Source organism: Podarcis muralis, chromosome 4, assembly GCF_964188315.1.
Source record: "Podarcis muralis chromosome 4, rPodMur119.hap1.1, whole genome shotgun sequence".
Lineage (NCBI taxonomy): Eukaryota > Metazoa > Chordata > Lepidosauria > Squamata > Lacertidae > Podarcis > Podarcis muralis.
The window spans coordinates 28,326,362-28,342,163 of record NC_135658.1 but is presented as its reverse complement, the minus strand read 5'-3'; the positions used below and the strand labels follow the sequence as shown (position 1 = coordinate 28,342,163).

Sequence of the window (15,802 nt, the reverse complement as noted above, 5' to 3'; positions counted from 1 at the left end):
TAGGACATCAGTGTTTTCCAGCAAAAGCCAATCCTTCAACCAGCAGAAGGCTGCAGCTTCATAGTATAACCTCAAGTCCGGCAGGGCAAACCCTCCTCTTTCTTTCGAGTCAGTTAGTATTTTAAACTTTATTCGAGGCTTTTTGCCCTGCCAGACAAACTTAGATATGTCCTTCTGCCATTTTCCAAAACATTCCACTCTGTCCACGATCTGTAGGGTTTGGAATAAAAATAACATTTTCGGCAATACATTCATTTTTATAGCTGCGATTCTACCCAACAAGGAAAGTTTCAATCTTGACCAAATTTCTAAATCCTTTTTAATTTCCAACCCACATTTTTCATAGTTATCTTTAAATAAATTCAAGTTTTTGGAGGACAAGTAAATCCCTAGGTATTTCACTTTTTTAACCACATTTAGTTCTGTTTCTCTCTGGAACCCCTCTGTTTCTGTAGATGTCAAATTTTTGGTCAAAACCTTCGTTTTTTGTTTATTTAACTTAAATCCCGCCACCCGACCAAACTCTGCTATAAGTTCTAGAACTCTTTTTGTACTGGGTTCTGGCTCCTGTAGTGTCAAAACTAAGTCATCTGCAAAAGCTTTCAATTTATATTGTTTCACTCCGACCTCTATCCCTTGTACCAGCCGGTCCTCCCTAATCATGTTCAGTAGCACCTCCAGGACTGAGATAAATAAAAGAGGGGATAGAGGGCACCCTTGTCGTGTCCCTTTTTCAATTTTAAATTCCTCCGTCACCACATTGTTCACTATTAATTTAGCTTTCTGTTCTGAATAAATAGCATCTATTCCATTTTCAAACCCCCGTCCCACTCCCATCCCTTCCAAGTTTTTCTTCATAAACATCCAAGATATGTTGTCAAATGCTTTCTCCGCATCGATAAAGATTAACACCGCCCTTGTGTTCCTGTTGGTTTGCAAAAGTTCCAAAATGTCAATGATGTTTCTGGTGTTTTCATATAAATGTCTACCAGGGAGAAAGCCTGCTTGGTCCTTATGAATTACTTCATTTAAAACCTTTTTAAGTCTATTTGCCAAAATGTCTGCAAATATTTTGTAATCCACATTCAGGAGTGAGATGGGACGGTAGTTCTTAAGCTGCGTCTTTTCGGATTCTGACTTAGGTATCAATGTGATGAAAGCTTCTTTCCACGTTTCTGGTGCCCTCTTCCCATCCATAATCTGGTTGCATACCTCCATCAAAGGTTGTATCAAATAATCCTTCAAAGTCTTATAGTATTTGGAGGTAAGCCCATCCGGGCCTGGAGATTTGCCTAGTTGCATACTCTGAATGGCACCTTCGATTTCCTGTGGGGTTATTTTAGAGTTCAAGATTGATCTTTTATCTTGAGTTATTTTAGATAATCCATTTGTCTTTAGGAATTGTTCTATCTCGGATTCTTTCTGAGGCCCCTGTGCGTACAATTCTTTAAAATATCTGTGAAAGCACTTCCTAATTTCCTCTGGTTTCTGGATCATTCTTCCTTCAATCTCTAGATTTGTAACTGTATTTAACTTTTGTCTTTTTTTCAGCTGCCAAGCTAGCAGCTTTCCACATTTATTTGCTGATTCAAACGATTTTTGCTTCATCTGTTTAATTTTCCATTCAATTTCTTGATTTATTAATTTGGAATATTGTGCTTGATGGAATTTGATTTCTCTCAGCACCTCCTTTGACTTTGGGTTGATTCTCAATTTTTTCTCTCCCTGATGTATCTTCTCCAGTATTTTCTCCTTCTTTCCATTCCAGAGCTTTTTCTTGATTGAGTTTTGCTGTATGAGAAACCCTCTCATGACCGCTTTGCTAGCGTCCCAAATCGTTCTTTTTTCTACTGTAGTGTTCAAATTTATCTCAAAATAGTCCTTTAACATTTTTTGGGCCTTTTTGACGATCTCTTGATCTCTTAAAAGGGTGTCATTCATCCTCCATCTGAAGGAACCGGTTTGAGTAAGTCTGAATTCTAGTTTCAAGGCGTTATGGTCGGAGCATGTTTTTGGGCAGATTTCCACCTTTCTGGTCTTGGGTGCCAGCCCTCTAGACGTCCAAATTTGGTCGATCCGTGTCCAAGACAGGTGGGCCTCAGAGAAGAAAGTTCCTTCTTTACCTAGTGGGTTCTTTGTCCTCCATATGTCAATCAAATCCAAGTTGTCAATTAGTTCAAAAAAGGTTTTAGGCAGTCTTCCATCTGATGTTAAGTTTTGATTTTGAGACTTATCCATGTGTGTAGACACCACTCCATTCATGTCTCCCATCATTATGATGTTGTTATAGTCCAAATAGTCCAGCATAGTCTCATGCAGCTTCTTAAAAAATTCTGATTTCCCGTCATTTGGCGCATATATTCCCAATATCAAAATTTTTTCTCCTTGTGTCTGAATTTCAATCGCCAAAATTCTTCCTTGCTCATCTTTGAATACAAATTTTGGTGCCAGGCTCTCCTTAGCATATATCACCACGCCTCTTTTCTTAACCTTGTCAGATGAAATAAATTCTTGGCCTAGTCTTTTGTTAACTAAAACTTTCCTGTGGAGCCTGGTCACATGGGTTTCTTGTAAGCAAATAATGTCCAATTGTTCTTTCTTCAATATGTGAAATATTTTCCTTCTCTTTTCGGGGGAGTTTCCGCCATTTATATTCCAACTAAGTAGCTGCAGGGACATCCTGTACTATTTTGTTACACCTAGAGTGGTGTTTCTTCTTTGTCCTCTGATTCCGAGGGTGAAAGGCCTGGTCCGCCTCCAGGCGGTATCCCAGATTGTGGTAGAGGCCAATGTGCTGCTGCTTCTTTTTGGAGATCTTCTCCGTGGTCGTGCAGGAACTTTTGTAAGTCCTCTGGTTTTCTTATTTTTACCTTCTTCTGCTTGTAAGTAAAAGATAATCCTTGTGGAAACTCCCACCTATAGCGAATTGTGTTGAGTCTCAGCAATCTTGCCAGTTCTGAGTAGGTGGTTCTCAAGTCCAATAACTGTTTTGGTATATCTCTGTAAATTTGTGCCCTTTTGTCCTGTATCTCCAGAGCGTTTGCAAAGTGTAGGCCTAATATTTTGTCTCTCTCTTCCCTTGATCTCAAGATTATCAAACAATCTCTGGATCTGTCCTTCCTTACCAATCTTCCCAGTCGAAAAGCTGAAGTTATTTTAAAATCACTTTCTTCCTTTATGTTCCAGAATTTTGAAAATTCTGTTGTCAAAAATCCAATCAAATCTTCTTGTTCAATTTCTGGAATTGCTCTCAATCTGAGGTTCTTCTCCCGATTTTTCAGTTCCACCAAAGAAAGATAGGCTTGCTGTTCACCAATTTGTTTGTGCAGAGGTCTGACTTCTCCTTTAACCTCCTCAATCTCTTTTTTTGCTGCCGTTGCAATTTGAATAGCTTCCCCAGCTAGGTTACGATTTTCAGCTGTAGCTCCTTGCAATTTTTCAATTGCTTGTGTGTGCTGGGAAACCTGATCAGTCAATTTCTGGATTGAGGATGTGGCTTGGTCTATTTTTAATGATTGGTTGTCAACCTTTTGGTTTAAGGCTGCCAATTGCTCCAAAATTTGTTTCAAAACTCCCTCCGATCCTCCTGCTGCCATATCTTCCTCTGCAGAATTTTTAGGCTTTTCGACTTCTGCCTTTTGTGAACCCAGCACAGCTGGGACCGAAGATCTGCGTCCCTGAGTCAGAGTTGTTTGTACTAGCTGTGCCTGCTTTTTTTCTTTTTCTTTTTTTTTCTCTTTGGCTTCCTTCGCTTTAGCTGCCCTTGTCTTTCCTGTGCCACTCATCAGTCAATGTTCAAGGTCAAATTTTTATTGTCCCATGGGAAAGACAGGTCCAGTTTCAAAACAATCCAGTAAGAGAGAGTAAACATAGAAAGCTGTTCCCAGGCCTTTATAATCCCAAAGTCCTCTAGGGGGAGTGCAACCAAAATTCAAAGAGAAGAAGGCAACTTTTCCGCCATTAAAGTCCCTGCTATATTAAAAACACACAATAGTCCCAGAAAGAAAATAGCAAAAGAAAATCTTGCAGAGTACTTTTAACTTTTAACAAAGTTTCAGCAAGGTGCGTGCCACTTGTATCTCGTCCAGTTCATTTAAGCTCAAAAGTAACACTTTTGGTGAAATTTTGTAACAGTTCCGCAGTTAAAACAGTTTCCCCTCCGGCAGCCCAGCAGTTTAGAAATTGACTTTCAATAGCCTTTAACCGAGGGGGGTTTCTCCAACTTTCTCTTAAAAGTTTACTCACAATTAAGTCTGTCTTTCCTTTTCCGCAGCTACTTCTGAGAGTGCATGAAAGGCTCTCTTTAAAGTTCCCCTTTTCCGCTGCTTTACGCTTGGTGGATCCTTTGCTTTGATCTTGTAAGCAGTACCGGAAGACGGACTTCCTTTTTATCGTCTCCCGGTTTCAGCCAATTTAAGAACAATTTATTTCCGAATTTAATGTCCTTACTCACGGGTTCGTTGTTTCAGCCAGATCTTTAAAGGAAGAAAGGTCGGCGCTCATCTGTGACAGCCGCGCGGCTTCGCTTCCGCAGAAAGAGCGATGAACTCACAGCACCGCTACCCCTCCTTCGCTCCGGAGCCCCTTACGGGGTCCCTTCCGCGATTTCGGGGTCGCTCCAGGTGCCCGCCGAGTCCCACGGCCACGGGCTCACTCTACCCGTGGTTTATCTTAATGGGTCGTCGCTGTGCCGTGGCGAAACGACCCTTTCCTGCGGAGCCCCTCTTCAGAGAACGAAGAGGTCCGCCATCACCGTTTCGCGCCGCCTCCGGAAGTCCCAGGCCAAAGCATCTTCCATGGGCAGGAGCCCTTGAATCTTAATATATGCTTGGGGACCAGCCTTGAAAAACAACAAATTTGAGTTTTTCTTACTTATCCCTGTTTTTGAGATGTATATGGAAGCTGTAATTTGGATTTTATCAGCTGGCAACACTAGCTGCTTAATGTAGCACAACACAGAATAGCTAAATACATGCTCTTTGGGAGAAATTCTTACCTTAGCTAGCAAAGTATCAGCAGCCATTCTGATACCAACAGATAACATGCAGCTAAAGGTAAAGGAAAACATTCCTTACAGATGTGCTACATTTAAACCTCTCTCCACTTTTACTCATATGCTGTCTGTTTCATCAGATAGCAGAAATAGAAATAAGAATCAAAAGTAGAGATCAGCCTTGCCAATTTTCACCCACCGACGGATAATGCTTTATGCTCAGCCCATTTCCAGTAAGTTTTTTCCTTTTTTTATGCTTAAGCTATTTTCAGTGCAGGAACTGGGGTGGGAAATGCCACTAGGAGATGGAAAGGGAAATGAAAACTACTTTTCAATGTTCAATAAGTAAAAAATCATTTTCAAAGTGCCATCTTGTAAGTACCAGAAGAAGACTATAATACAGTCTCATTCTGCAATGACAGAGAAAAGCTGTTTTAAACATTCTCCTTTGAAACGAAAAGGCTGCTATCATACCACTCAAACATTCAAAAACATTTCTATTAAATTCTTGTTTTAAGACAATGTACAGGTGGTATTTCTTAATAAATAGAACCTTTCTTACTTGAGCGTCCAGTTCACACACAATACAGCTCTAACAAATACTAATGTCAGACCAGCTAAGGTGACTGAGGTGACCAGTTCGCCTTCCTGTATCTCACTGAAGTGTTTTGTACTACCTTTTTAGTGTTCACCTTTATCAACTACAGGCTGGATTGCAGATCTCTCTGCTAAAAAGTAATGTAATGTCACAATACACCATAAGAGTTTGTCTGTTAGAACGAGGAAAGGCATGTCTCAGCAATGTCATAATGATGCATGCAAAGAAAGAAAATTACAAGCAGAAAAACCACATATCAGTAAGTCACTTGTGTTATATTGGAAGAGCGGCTGCTTTGAAGATGTCATGGATGAGTATGCACCATTCTTACTATCTGCCTACCATTCCTCTGAGAGGCTCTGCTCAAAACTTTGGCTATAGGGCAGCGGGCCTCTTCAGAACGGACAGGTGCAGAGGTACTAACCCCTGCTCAAAAGGATGCACTCTGAAACAGGTATCAGACATATTAATTCAATCCAACCAACAAGCACAAGCTACATGAAGACTGCTACAATTCCCATGCTTATCAAAATTACTCCCAAAAGGATCAGAATAGTTGACCCAGTGCAAAGTTCTAGAAAGAACTCTGCCTTCTGCTGCAGGGATAAAATCTTATGCAAGAGGTTCATGATTTTATAATTTTTATTGTCTAAAATGTATTAGTTGCCTTTAGCCAAAGGTTTTTAGAAATATTAATACTGTTTCAGAAAGCAACTACCTACAACACCTGCTGCTGACAAATTTGAACCCATTTGCAACTGAGGTGCTAGATAGCCTAGTCTTTAGCTGGTGGGTCAGGACCCACAGTGGGTTTGCAACAGGAGCCCTGCCACCGTGCAGCTATATAGTAAAAGATTAAGAAATGGGTCCCTAAATGCATGTTTCAGTTAAAAATGGGCCCTGGGTCTGAAAAGGTTGAAGATGCCAAGCCTAGTGTATCTCTCTGGGAAGGGTGTTTCATGTGTGAAAAACTGCATTACCTGGTATTTCTTGCTTTAAGAATGCAGACACCCTGGGAAAAATCTTTTTGAAGGGCAGGATATAAATGTTATAAATAGACTGAGATACCACTAATGAAAAGACCTTTGCATCAGCACTTCCATTCCTTGGTGCTGCAGACCTAATAATGGCAATATTTTTAAAGAAAGAAAGAGAGAGAGAGAGAGAAAAAGCTCTTAACTTAAGAAAGCATACCCTGCTCCTTTTCTTTCTTATTGTCTACCAGAACATGGGGTTATGCAGCCAGATACCGGTAGATGTCCAAATATAGAGAGGAGCTTCTTAATTTACAGCTTAATCCTATACACTCAAAGTCTCCCTGAGTTCAATGGGGCTTAGTCCCAAATAAGCTGGTATAGGACTGAACCCTTAAGACAACAAAATATTACAAAATTTGAGAATGCCCATAACACAGAATCTGTTCATCTGCAGACACTTTTCTTTCCTATAATGAGTCAGGCAAACTGGGACTGCAAAGTATTTGCTCCAAAATTATAATTTATTTTTATTTCCTATAGCTGGAATTCTGATTTTTACAAATGCAATCTTGGAGATTCTATGGTATTTATCATTTAATGAAAGCTCACCTGCCTGTCCAGTAGTACATTTTTTAATCTACTTTCACAACACCCAAAACCTATTACTGATATATTTTCACAATTTACTTCTTCCCTGCTGTTATTACTCAGAAAGTTCAAGATCTTTGATACAGAGGCAGCCAGGAGCAGTAAAACAGCAAAATAAATCATTCTTTTACTGTGAAGTTTTAATATCAATTCTCCTGACTGCTGCTGCACAAAACTGCAACAGCCTGTAACCTAGCCAAAAAAGATCTGCTAGCATTATAACTGAGTTGAAAGAACTAAACTCAGAAATCTAAATATTATATCATATTCATACTACACATATGAATGCCATAGATTAATGCCACATGCAATCTCTGTGTGTAACATATGCTAGGGGAGAATTAATTAGTTGCTGCCACATGAAAAACTATGGTTTTCACTTCGGCATCTAGGAAAAGAGCAATGTGTGATTTGATCCACACTGAAAAGGGCACAAGAACCCTTTATGCTCAAACACCTGTCAGTAATTTGTGTCCAATGATTCTAAGTAGCCAAGGGTGTTAGTAACATAATAAAAGACCTGTGCAGCCAGGTCAAAGGCTTGTCGTGTTCAGCATCCTGTTCTCACAAAGATCAACCAGATGTCTAGGGAAGGCCACAAGCAGTACATGAGCTCAATCACACTCTCCCTATTAGTGATTCCCAGAAACTGGGATACAGAGGCATACTGACTCCAACAATGGAGGTAGAACATAGTAATAATGACTAGCAGCCACTGATAAGCTTTATCCACCATGAATTTGTCCGATTCCCTTTTAAAGCCCTCCACTACATCATGTGGCAGGAATTCCATAGTTTTTACCATGTACTATGTTAATAAGTACTTTCTTTGGTTTGTCCTGAATCTTCCATCAGTCAGCTTCATTGGATGGCCCCGAGTTCAAGCAATATAAGAGAAAGAGTTCTCCTTATCTACTTCCTGCGCATCATGTATACTGTTTGCTTATTCCTGCTAACATGCCCCCCCCCCTTACTGGACTTTTCTCTAAACTAAAAAGAACCAAACATTGTAACCTTTCCTCATATGGGAGTGACTCTTGATAATTTAGGTTGCCCTTTTACAAACCTTTTCCAGCTCTATGGTATCTCATGAGATGACCAGAAGTGTACACAGTATTCCAAGTGTGGTCTTACCATAGGTTTGTATAATGGTATTAAGATATTGACAGTTTTATTTTCAGCCCTTTCCCTAGCTAGAAAGTTGCCTTTTTTACAGCTGTCACACACTAGGTCAAAACCTTAATTGAGCTCTCCACCACTAAGATCTCATTCCTGGGCAATCACAGCTGGTTCACACTTTACACTTGTATTCATTGAAACATATTTGCCATATTGCACCCAGTTTGGAGATATCCTTTGGGATTTCCTATCAATCCCCTTTTTGCTTTAACCACCATAAACAATTTGGTATCATTAGCAAGCTTGACTACCTAACTGCTCATCCCTAACTCTAAATCACTTAGAACTGCAAATTAAAAAGCACAGGTCTCAATCTCTATATCCCTCCATTGGAAGAACTGGCCATTTATTCCTACTCTCTGCTTCCTGTTCTTTAAAGCAGTTACTGATCCATAACCGGTGATTTCCTCATATTCAATGACAGCTAAGCTTACTCAAGTGTCTTTCGTGCGGAACTATCAAAAGCTTTTTGAAAGTCAAAATACACACTACTGACTGAATCATTTCCATGTATATGCTTTTTGAGACTCTCAAAGAACTCTAAAAGGTTAGTGCGAGAAGACATCCTTGCAGATGCCATACCAGTTCTGCTTCAACAAGACCTGTTATACTACATGGTTGGTAATTCTATCTTTAATAACAGTTTCTGCCAGTTTTCCCACAACAGACTTGCCCAGATCTTCTTTGGATGCCTTTTTAAAAATTGATGCCACTTCCAGTCCTCTGGCACAAAGGCTAATCCTAGAGACTAATTGCATATTCCACTGTGAATACAGATGCAAAGACTGCTGTGAAGACCTTTTTGCCTTCAACAGCTTCCTTTACTCAGCTTGTCCCTGGTGGTACCTTTCTTGACCTGCAGTCAAGAAAGATGCAATCAGACTGAACTTCTGTTATGGTGAACAACCCTCAAGCATTCTAGAGACATCTATCTTCCCTTTCCCTTTCCTTTTTACCAATCTCCTCATTTTAGGGAAGTTTCATCTTTTTAAGTCAAATGTGATTGTGTTCCAATTTTCTTCGAGATTGCCCACTTACATACATGTTGAATTTGATAGGACTGTGGTTACTGTTCCTAATCAGTTCAACAACACATCTTGCCCCAGGTCCTGGGTGACATCCCTCTGGTCAGTTACAGGACCAACTGCTGTAGGGCGTGATCATTAACAGTACTTAGAAAATTTAGCTCGTTGTCATCACTGGAAAGCATATGAACCCAGTCTATGTGAAAATAACTGAAGTGACCCATTACTAAAACACATCCTCATTTGGTTGCCTCATTGATTTCATTCTCCACCACCCTGGACCATTTGGTCAGGTAGTAAATTACTCTTAGGGCCTAGTATCATCACCCATAGCAATTCTGAGGAAGAGTCTGCTCCTTTTAGTCAGGCAAGTTGACATGTAGTCAGCATGCCCATCACAAGGCCAACTATCTGCACCCCTAATGATTTAATCAGGCACTACCAGGATCACCCAACCTCCAACTTGGAGGACTATCCTTGACACAAGAGGGAAACTGCTCATCTCCCAAAATGAGATCCATTCTAAATTACTGATGCTCTCCTTCCCCAAGACTCTCATTCTCCATGGCAGCAAAGGGGTTGCTACCCTGGGAACAGGATGCAGCTATGGCATCTACAAGAGTTTCATCCACCAACCTGTCTCTCTCAGCTTCTCCAGTTCTGCTACCTTGGCCTAAAGGGAATGAACTTGTTCCCTAGGGGCCAGGAGTTCATTGCACTGAGTACACAGTCATGACTTCTATCCAACAGGCACATAACTGTGCATGAGACATTCTGTAAAATATACTGGATAGCTCCCACACTGCTCCTGGCTTTCTAACTGCATGCTTAATTCACTTGTTATCTTGGCTTGACATTTTGTCACTGAGGCAAAGATGCTGCATCAGCTGGGGCTTCCCTCTTGCTCATGAAACAGGCTCCTTCACTAGACTGTTGTATACGTGTAGCCCCAACTAGCTTCCGCAGCTGAAAATGAAGCATAACTCCCCTTGCTTTAACAGCTCCACTGGCTCCCAATCTATTTCTGGGCACAATTCAAAGTGCTAGTTACGACCTATAAAGCCCTATAAGTGTTTCTGCTATACAAACCTGTCCAGGCTCTGAGAACTTCTGAGGAAGCCCTTCTCTCAGTCCCACCATCCTCACAGCACATTCTGTGGGTGTGCAGCCTTCTCATGGGCTGCTCCCAGGCTTTAGCCTCTCCGTCTAGGGAATTCTAAACTGGCTCTCTCCTTGTTGCTCTTCCACTGGCAGGTGAAGACTGTTTTATTCCAACATGCTTTGGGAACTGACTGCTTTTAAGGAAAGGGCTCTCAATAGTGCTGGGCTGTTTTAAATATCTATATTTTAATAGATTTTTTTACACTGTTTTAATTCCATCACAGTTTAGTTATTTTTAAACTATTATCTTCATATATGTTTTTAGCTAACTGTGTTTTATCCATGTTGTTTTAATTTTTGTGAGCCGCCTTAAGTTCTGGTTCTGGGGAAAAGGCAGAATATTAAACAAATAAATGGAAGGTGCAGCCGATTCAATCAGAAGGTCCTCCTTTGAAAAACCAGTTCCAGTGAGGAGGAATTAGAAAGGGGAATTGATGTAGCTCACTGGGGAGCAGTAATTTTTGTCAGCGGATCAGTATAATGGTTAAAGGTCTTTCTTTGTGAACACCATCGTCAGCACACATTCCCAATCACTTAACACATATTAATCAGCCACCCTTTTAAAAACAAGCAAACTACTCAGTACATATTTCCTCAGGGGGAATAAAAACAGCCCAGCTGTGTTCTGGCGGACCTGAGACCTTTCAGTGTTTTAAGGAGTGTAGCCTTCATGCACCCTGTCTTGCTCAGAAACACAGCTAAAAGGGTGGATTTTTCCCTAGCCCACTGGTCTAGGCTAGTGGGTTGAGGGGGGTGGCAACAGGAGAACTACCACTCCCATGCAAATATATGGCAAAGGGGTGAAGAAATGGGTCCCCAAATGCACGCTTGGGTTAAAAGTGGGTCCGAACAGGTTGAAAATACCTGCCCTGTAACAGCCCACTACTGCTGGCTTTACAGGTGGAATCGGGAAGGGCTTGGCTGTTTGCCTTGGACTAAATCTCCCTGACGCAGAAGGTGGCGATCTTATTATGCCATGAGCTTTCTCGGCAGCGCCCCACACAACCCCCCCCCCCAAAATAAAAATAAAAATAAGGTCCCTGACCTATTGGTAGGAGCTTTTCGTGGATTTAAAACGCCGCTTCCTCCGAGGCAACAGAGGGTTATCCTAGCCCACGAAAGGCGCTTCTGCCACACCAAGCCGTGCCGTCGTTGCTACAAGGATCTCCCACCCGCCGCCCCGGGGTTTGCGGCTGCCCTTCTGAAGATGAGCTGCTCGGGCTCTTTCGCCTGGGGCTCAGCGCCCACCCACCGCCAGCGCCACCTCAGGAAAACAAGCGCTTCCTCAGAGCTGTCTCTCTCTGTGCGGCGACGGCAGCGGTTTAAATCTTGAAGGGAGAGGGAAACGGACGGACGGAGCGGCTGCCGCTCGACAACACGCCAAGGGGACGCCCGCCCATCCCACGAACAAACTTCAAGGAAGCGGGGCAGAGAGGCTCCCTCGCGTATCCGGTTCCCCTCACGACGCGGCGGCGGGCAGCCACAGGGCGGCTCGGCGGCTTCTCGACCTCTCTTTTCCCCCGCCTGCCCGAGAGGGGAAGCGGCGCCGCGGCGTCTCCTCCCCACCGCCGTCCGCGCGCCACAAAATGTCCCCTCTCCGTCCGCCCCACTCACCCCGGGCGCAGAGCGGGAGCAGGAAAAGGCAGGCGGCTAAAGCGCGGGGCATGGCGAGCAGCAGGCGGCGGCAGCAGCAGCTTCGGCTCCACTCCTGTTCCTCGCGGCGGGGAGCCCGTCCTCTCTTGCCGGGACTTCGCCACTGGCCGCTGTTCCGCCTCTGCTGGCAGGAGCGGAGCCGACTCCGAGCGGCCTCAGAGGAGGTATCGCCGCCCAGCAGAACCGGGCGCCGGGAAGCCTGTGAGGGGAGAGAGAGAGGGGGAGAGAGAGAGGGAAAGAATTGGAGGCTCAGCGGCGCCATCTCGCGGGCCGAAACGGCCACCGCTCACTTCTCAAGATAACCGACGCGAACCGTCTGGAGCGGCGCCTCGGCTCTTCTTCGACGGCTGCTCAGGGGCTTCTTCTTCCTTCACCGGGGCAGCTTGGGCTGTGTGTGTGGAGACCCGCAGCCCCCCACCCCAGGGCGCCTGCTGACCCGCCTCACGACTCGCCTGCTTGGGTGCTCTCAAAACAGGCGCCGGGAAGAGTCACCTCCTTCGACTCCCGGGCACAAGACATGCCCGTTAATGTTCAATGAAGTGAGGCCGAACAGAACATGACAGGAGAAGGGAATTCAGGGGAAGCTAATTCAGGTGTGGGCTGACTTCTGTCTTGTGCAGTCTTAAGGCAGGAGAAAAAAACAGTCAGCGTCCTCAAGGCCTCCCATTGATTTTTAATGAACATAAACAAAGACTGCATACTCGGGTCTCTGAAAAATATCAAGGCATAACTCACCTGTGTTAAATGGTGCCTGGACATAATTAAGAGCCTAAGAAGGGCCTTGCTGGCTCACTTTTAGCATTCATTGCGCCCCAAGAATCCAAGCAAGCACCAAGCCGTATTTGATCCACTTAAAAATTGGCTTCGCCTCTAGGTATCTCTGCTTAGCATCAAATCCATCATAGACAACCTGGAGCATGAACTCTATGCTGTTCTGTTCCAGCTGTTTTTGTTTGTTTAGATCTGGCAACAAAGACTAGCGCAAATCTTGTGAAATGCAGTGGGGCTTATGACATTTTACCACTTCCTAAGTCAGACTTTCATGCTGAGGGCTTACTAAATCAACAATAAACTAATTACAGCTAGCTGTGCTTAGGTTAGAAGGCACAACCTCTACAAAACTCCATTAAATATTTAGCTACAACCCTTTTAACAAGATAACCTTCACATTATTCATGTCCACACAAATTTTCAACATGCAGCAACTTTCACCAGCTCATGTTTTTCACTTTCCTTGAGACATATACCCAACCACTTTTCTTATGTACCTAGTTACCTGTCAAACTTCTAGTCAGGGTACTAAGGTTCCATTCCACATTAATGGTGCAGTTTGGATAGGAATTACCAAAAATCATGGTTACCTGGTTCATTTAGGAATGGTTTCCAGAGCAGTATTCCTAGACGAAAAACATTAAAAAGTGTGTTTATTTTGTTGTAAGCATTGACTAAGAAGTCTTTAGGGATGAATTTCTTTTTAATGCATACACACATGTGAAATGGTAATCAAAATGCCATTTTAAACTATTACATACAGACCCAGAAGCTGTGGTTAATCAACAATAATTCAATTAGAAAATAACTGGTTCTGCACACACTTAAAAACTTAAGATATTCTGCTACAAACACTATACATACTTTCCAAACACACCATCCCATCTAGGAAGCACGATAAATATAGCAAACATCTTCAGGCTATTCAATTCTCTAAGGAGAACTACAGAATACATTTTTAAACTTATCACTTAAGGGAAAATAATTCATGGATTTTAAATAGTATTATAGTCTCAGCGAAAGCTCAGAAAATTAAACAGCGAGGATAATAATAAAAAACCCCAGCTAAAAACCGATACTTTAATAACATTTCAGGAAGGTTAAAACTACAACAGACAGATAATGTTGCCCCTTGAAAGCAGCAGTCATAACAATTAGTTGTTGTGGTGGTGGTGATTTAACCTTGTACTTTTTTATGCTGTTAGAACTTCAATCCTATGCACATTTACTTTGAAGTAACTCCCATTGAACTCAGTAGGATGGACTTGTGAGTGTACATGCATAGGACTGTCTTTTTTAAAGCCAACTTTCTTTAACACACACTGTCTTTTAACATTTGGTAACAGAAAAAACATTTATTATGATATAATAATAATAACAACAACAACAACTTTTATTTATACCCCGCCCTCCCCAGCCAAGACCGGGCTCAGGGCAGCTAACATCAGGTAAAAACAATTGATTAAAATACAACTTAAAAACAAGATTAAGTACAACATTAAAATGCAGCCTCATTTCAGTAGAAACTCAAATCAAAAACTTTTTGAGGATGAAAACGTCAAATCTTCACCAAGGCCAACTATCCAGACTGGTCCTACGTGGGCCAGAAAAAAGCCAGGGAAGTCCTCAAATAGGAGTTCCATCACAGAAGGAGAAAGGAAAGAGGGGGAGGGGATCAAGTTGATTCCAAGCCAAAGGCCAGGCGGAACAACTTCAGTCTTACAGGCCCTGCCGAAAGAAATCAGACCCTGCAGGGCCCTGGTCTCATGAGACAGAGCGTTCCACCAGGCTGGAGCCAGTGTTGAAAAGGCCTTGGCTCTGGTTGAGACTTCCTTAGGGCCCAGGACCTCTAGGGTGTTGCTATTTATGGACCTTAAGGTCCTCTGTGGGGCATACCGTGGTATGATGATGTGCCAACAATCACAACAATCCTGCATGAGTGAGATTTGCCATTTGCTTCATGTGGTTTTTTAATGGATCAGGGTCAGCATGCATTCCTCACTTTTTTACGTTTCAAGCACTTTTCCTCTTCACAGAAAACAGAATGCCATTAACTGTCAAGCAACAGCTTGTAAACAGAGCAAGTAGGTGTTAAAATATTAATGAAAACCCTATATTAGCAATGCAATAAAATGGTTAAACAGATTTTATATTGATAAATACTGTATTAGTGCCTTTTAAGACACATTCTAATGATACACCAGTTTTTACCCTTCAACTGAAAACAATAATGCAAACCATTAGAAAACAAGCACCATTACAAAGTTACGTAAGAATTTCAAGGCTGCAGTCCTCAAACAGACTTATACAGAAAATATCCTCCTTACCTGATGTATGCTGCACAAAATCCATCTTCTAATTATAACTATATATAGCTGAAGGACATCTGCACTGATTCATTGTGTAATTCAATGTCTTAGAAGTGAAATGAACCAAGGGTTTCCATCAAGAAATTTAACTGTAGTTCAAATGACAAGTTCAATGTACCTGTGTAGTCAACAGAAATGAAATATTACCGCCACATGACATGGAAACATTTTATATGGAGGAATATAATCTGTTGACTTTACTTTTCAATAATTTTCAAAACAACACATACCCCTACAACAGATTGTGCTGATTTAATTTTAGCAACCTCAAGACGCCCTGAATGCCAAATCCGTTCCCCAGACTGCCTTGATGTCATGCCAGTCCATTTAAACTATAGCAATTTACCATACTTTCCCCTGTAAGACAGCGTTCTGATTGGAGTGCAAAGACCTACGTTTGGACATGCCCAGTGAGATTGTTTGTTTGT

The 15,802-nt window shown here is 42.3% G+C and overlaps 1 protein-coding gene across 7 annotated transcripts in view; it reads right to left on the bottom strand.

Moving 5' to 3' along the window:
• Positions 1-15,482, bottom strand: part of B3GLCT (beta 3-glucosyltransferase) — an 88,882-nt gene extending 73,400 nt beyond the window's left edge. For 5 of the 7 annotated variants that reach the window (XM_077927118.1, XM_028726450.2, XM_077927119.1 and 2 more), the window contains exon 1: positions 12,196-12,614. In XM_077927118.1, the coding sequence (XP_077783244.1) occupies positions 12,196-12,496 (301 nt within the window). In that variant the 5' untranslated portion in view covers positions 12,497-12,614. Of the gene's footprint in view, positions 1-11,626; positions 12,058-12,195; positions 12,615-13,595; positions 13,632-15,332 lie in introns of those variants that run through there. The other 2 variants (XM_077927120.1, XM_077927123.1) reach the window with 2 other exon arrangements.
• Positions 15,483-15,802: the final 320 nt, after the last annotated feature.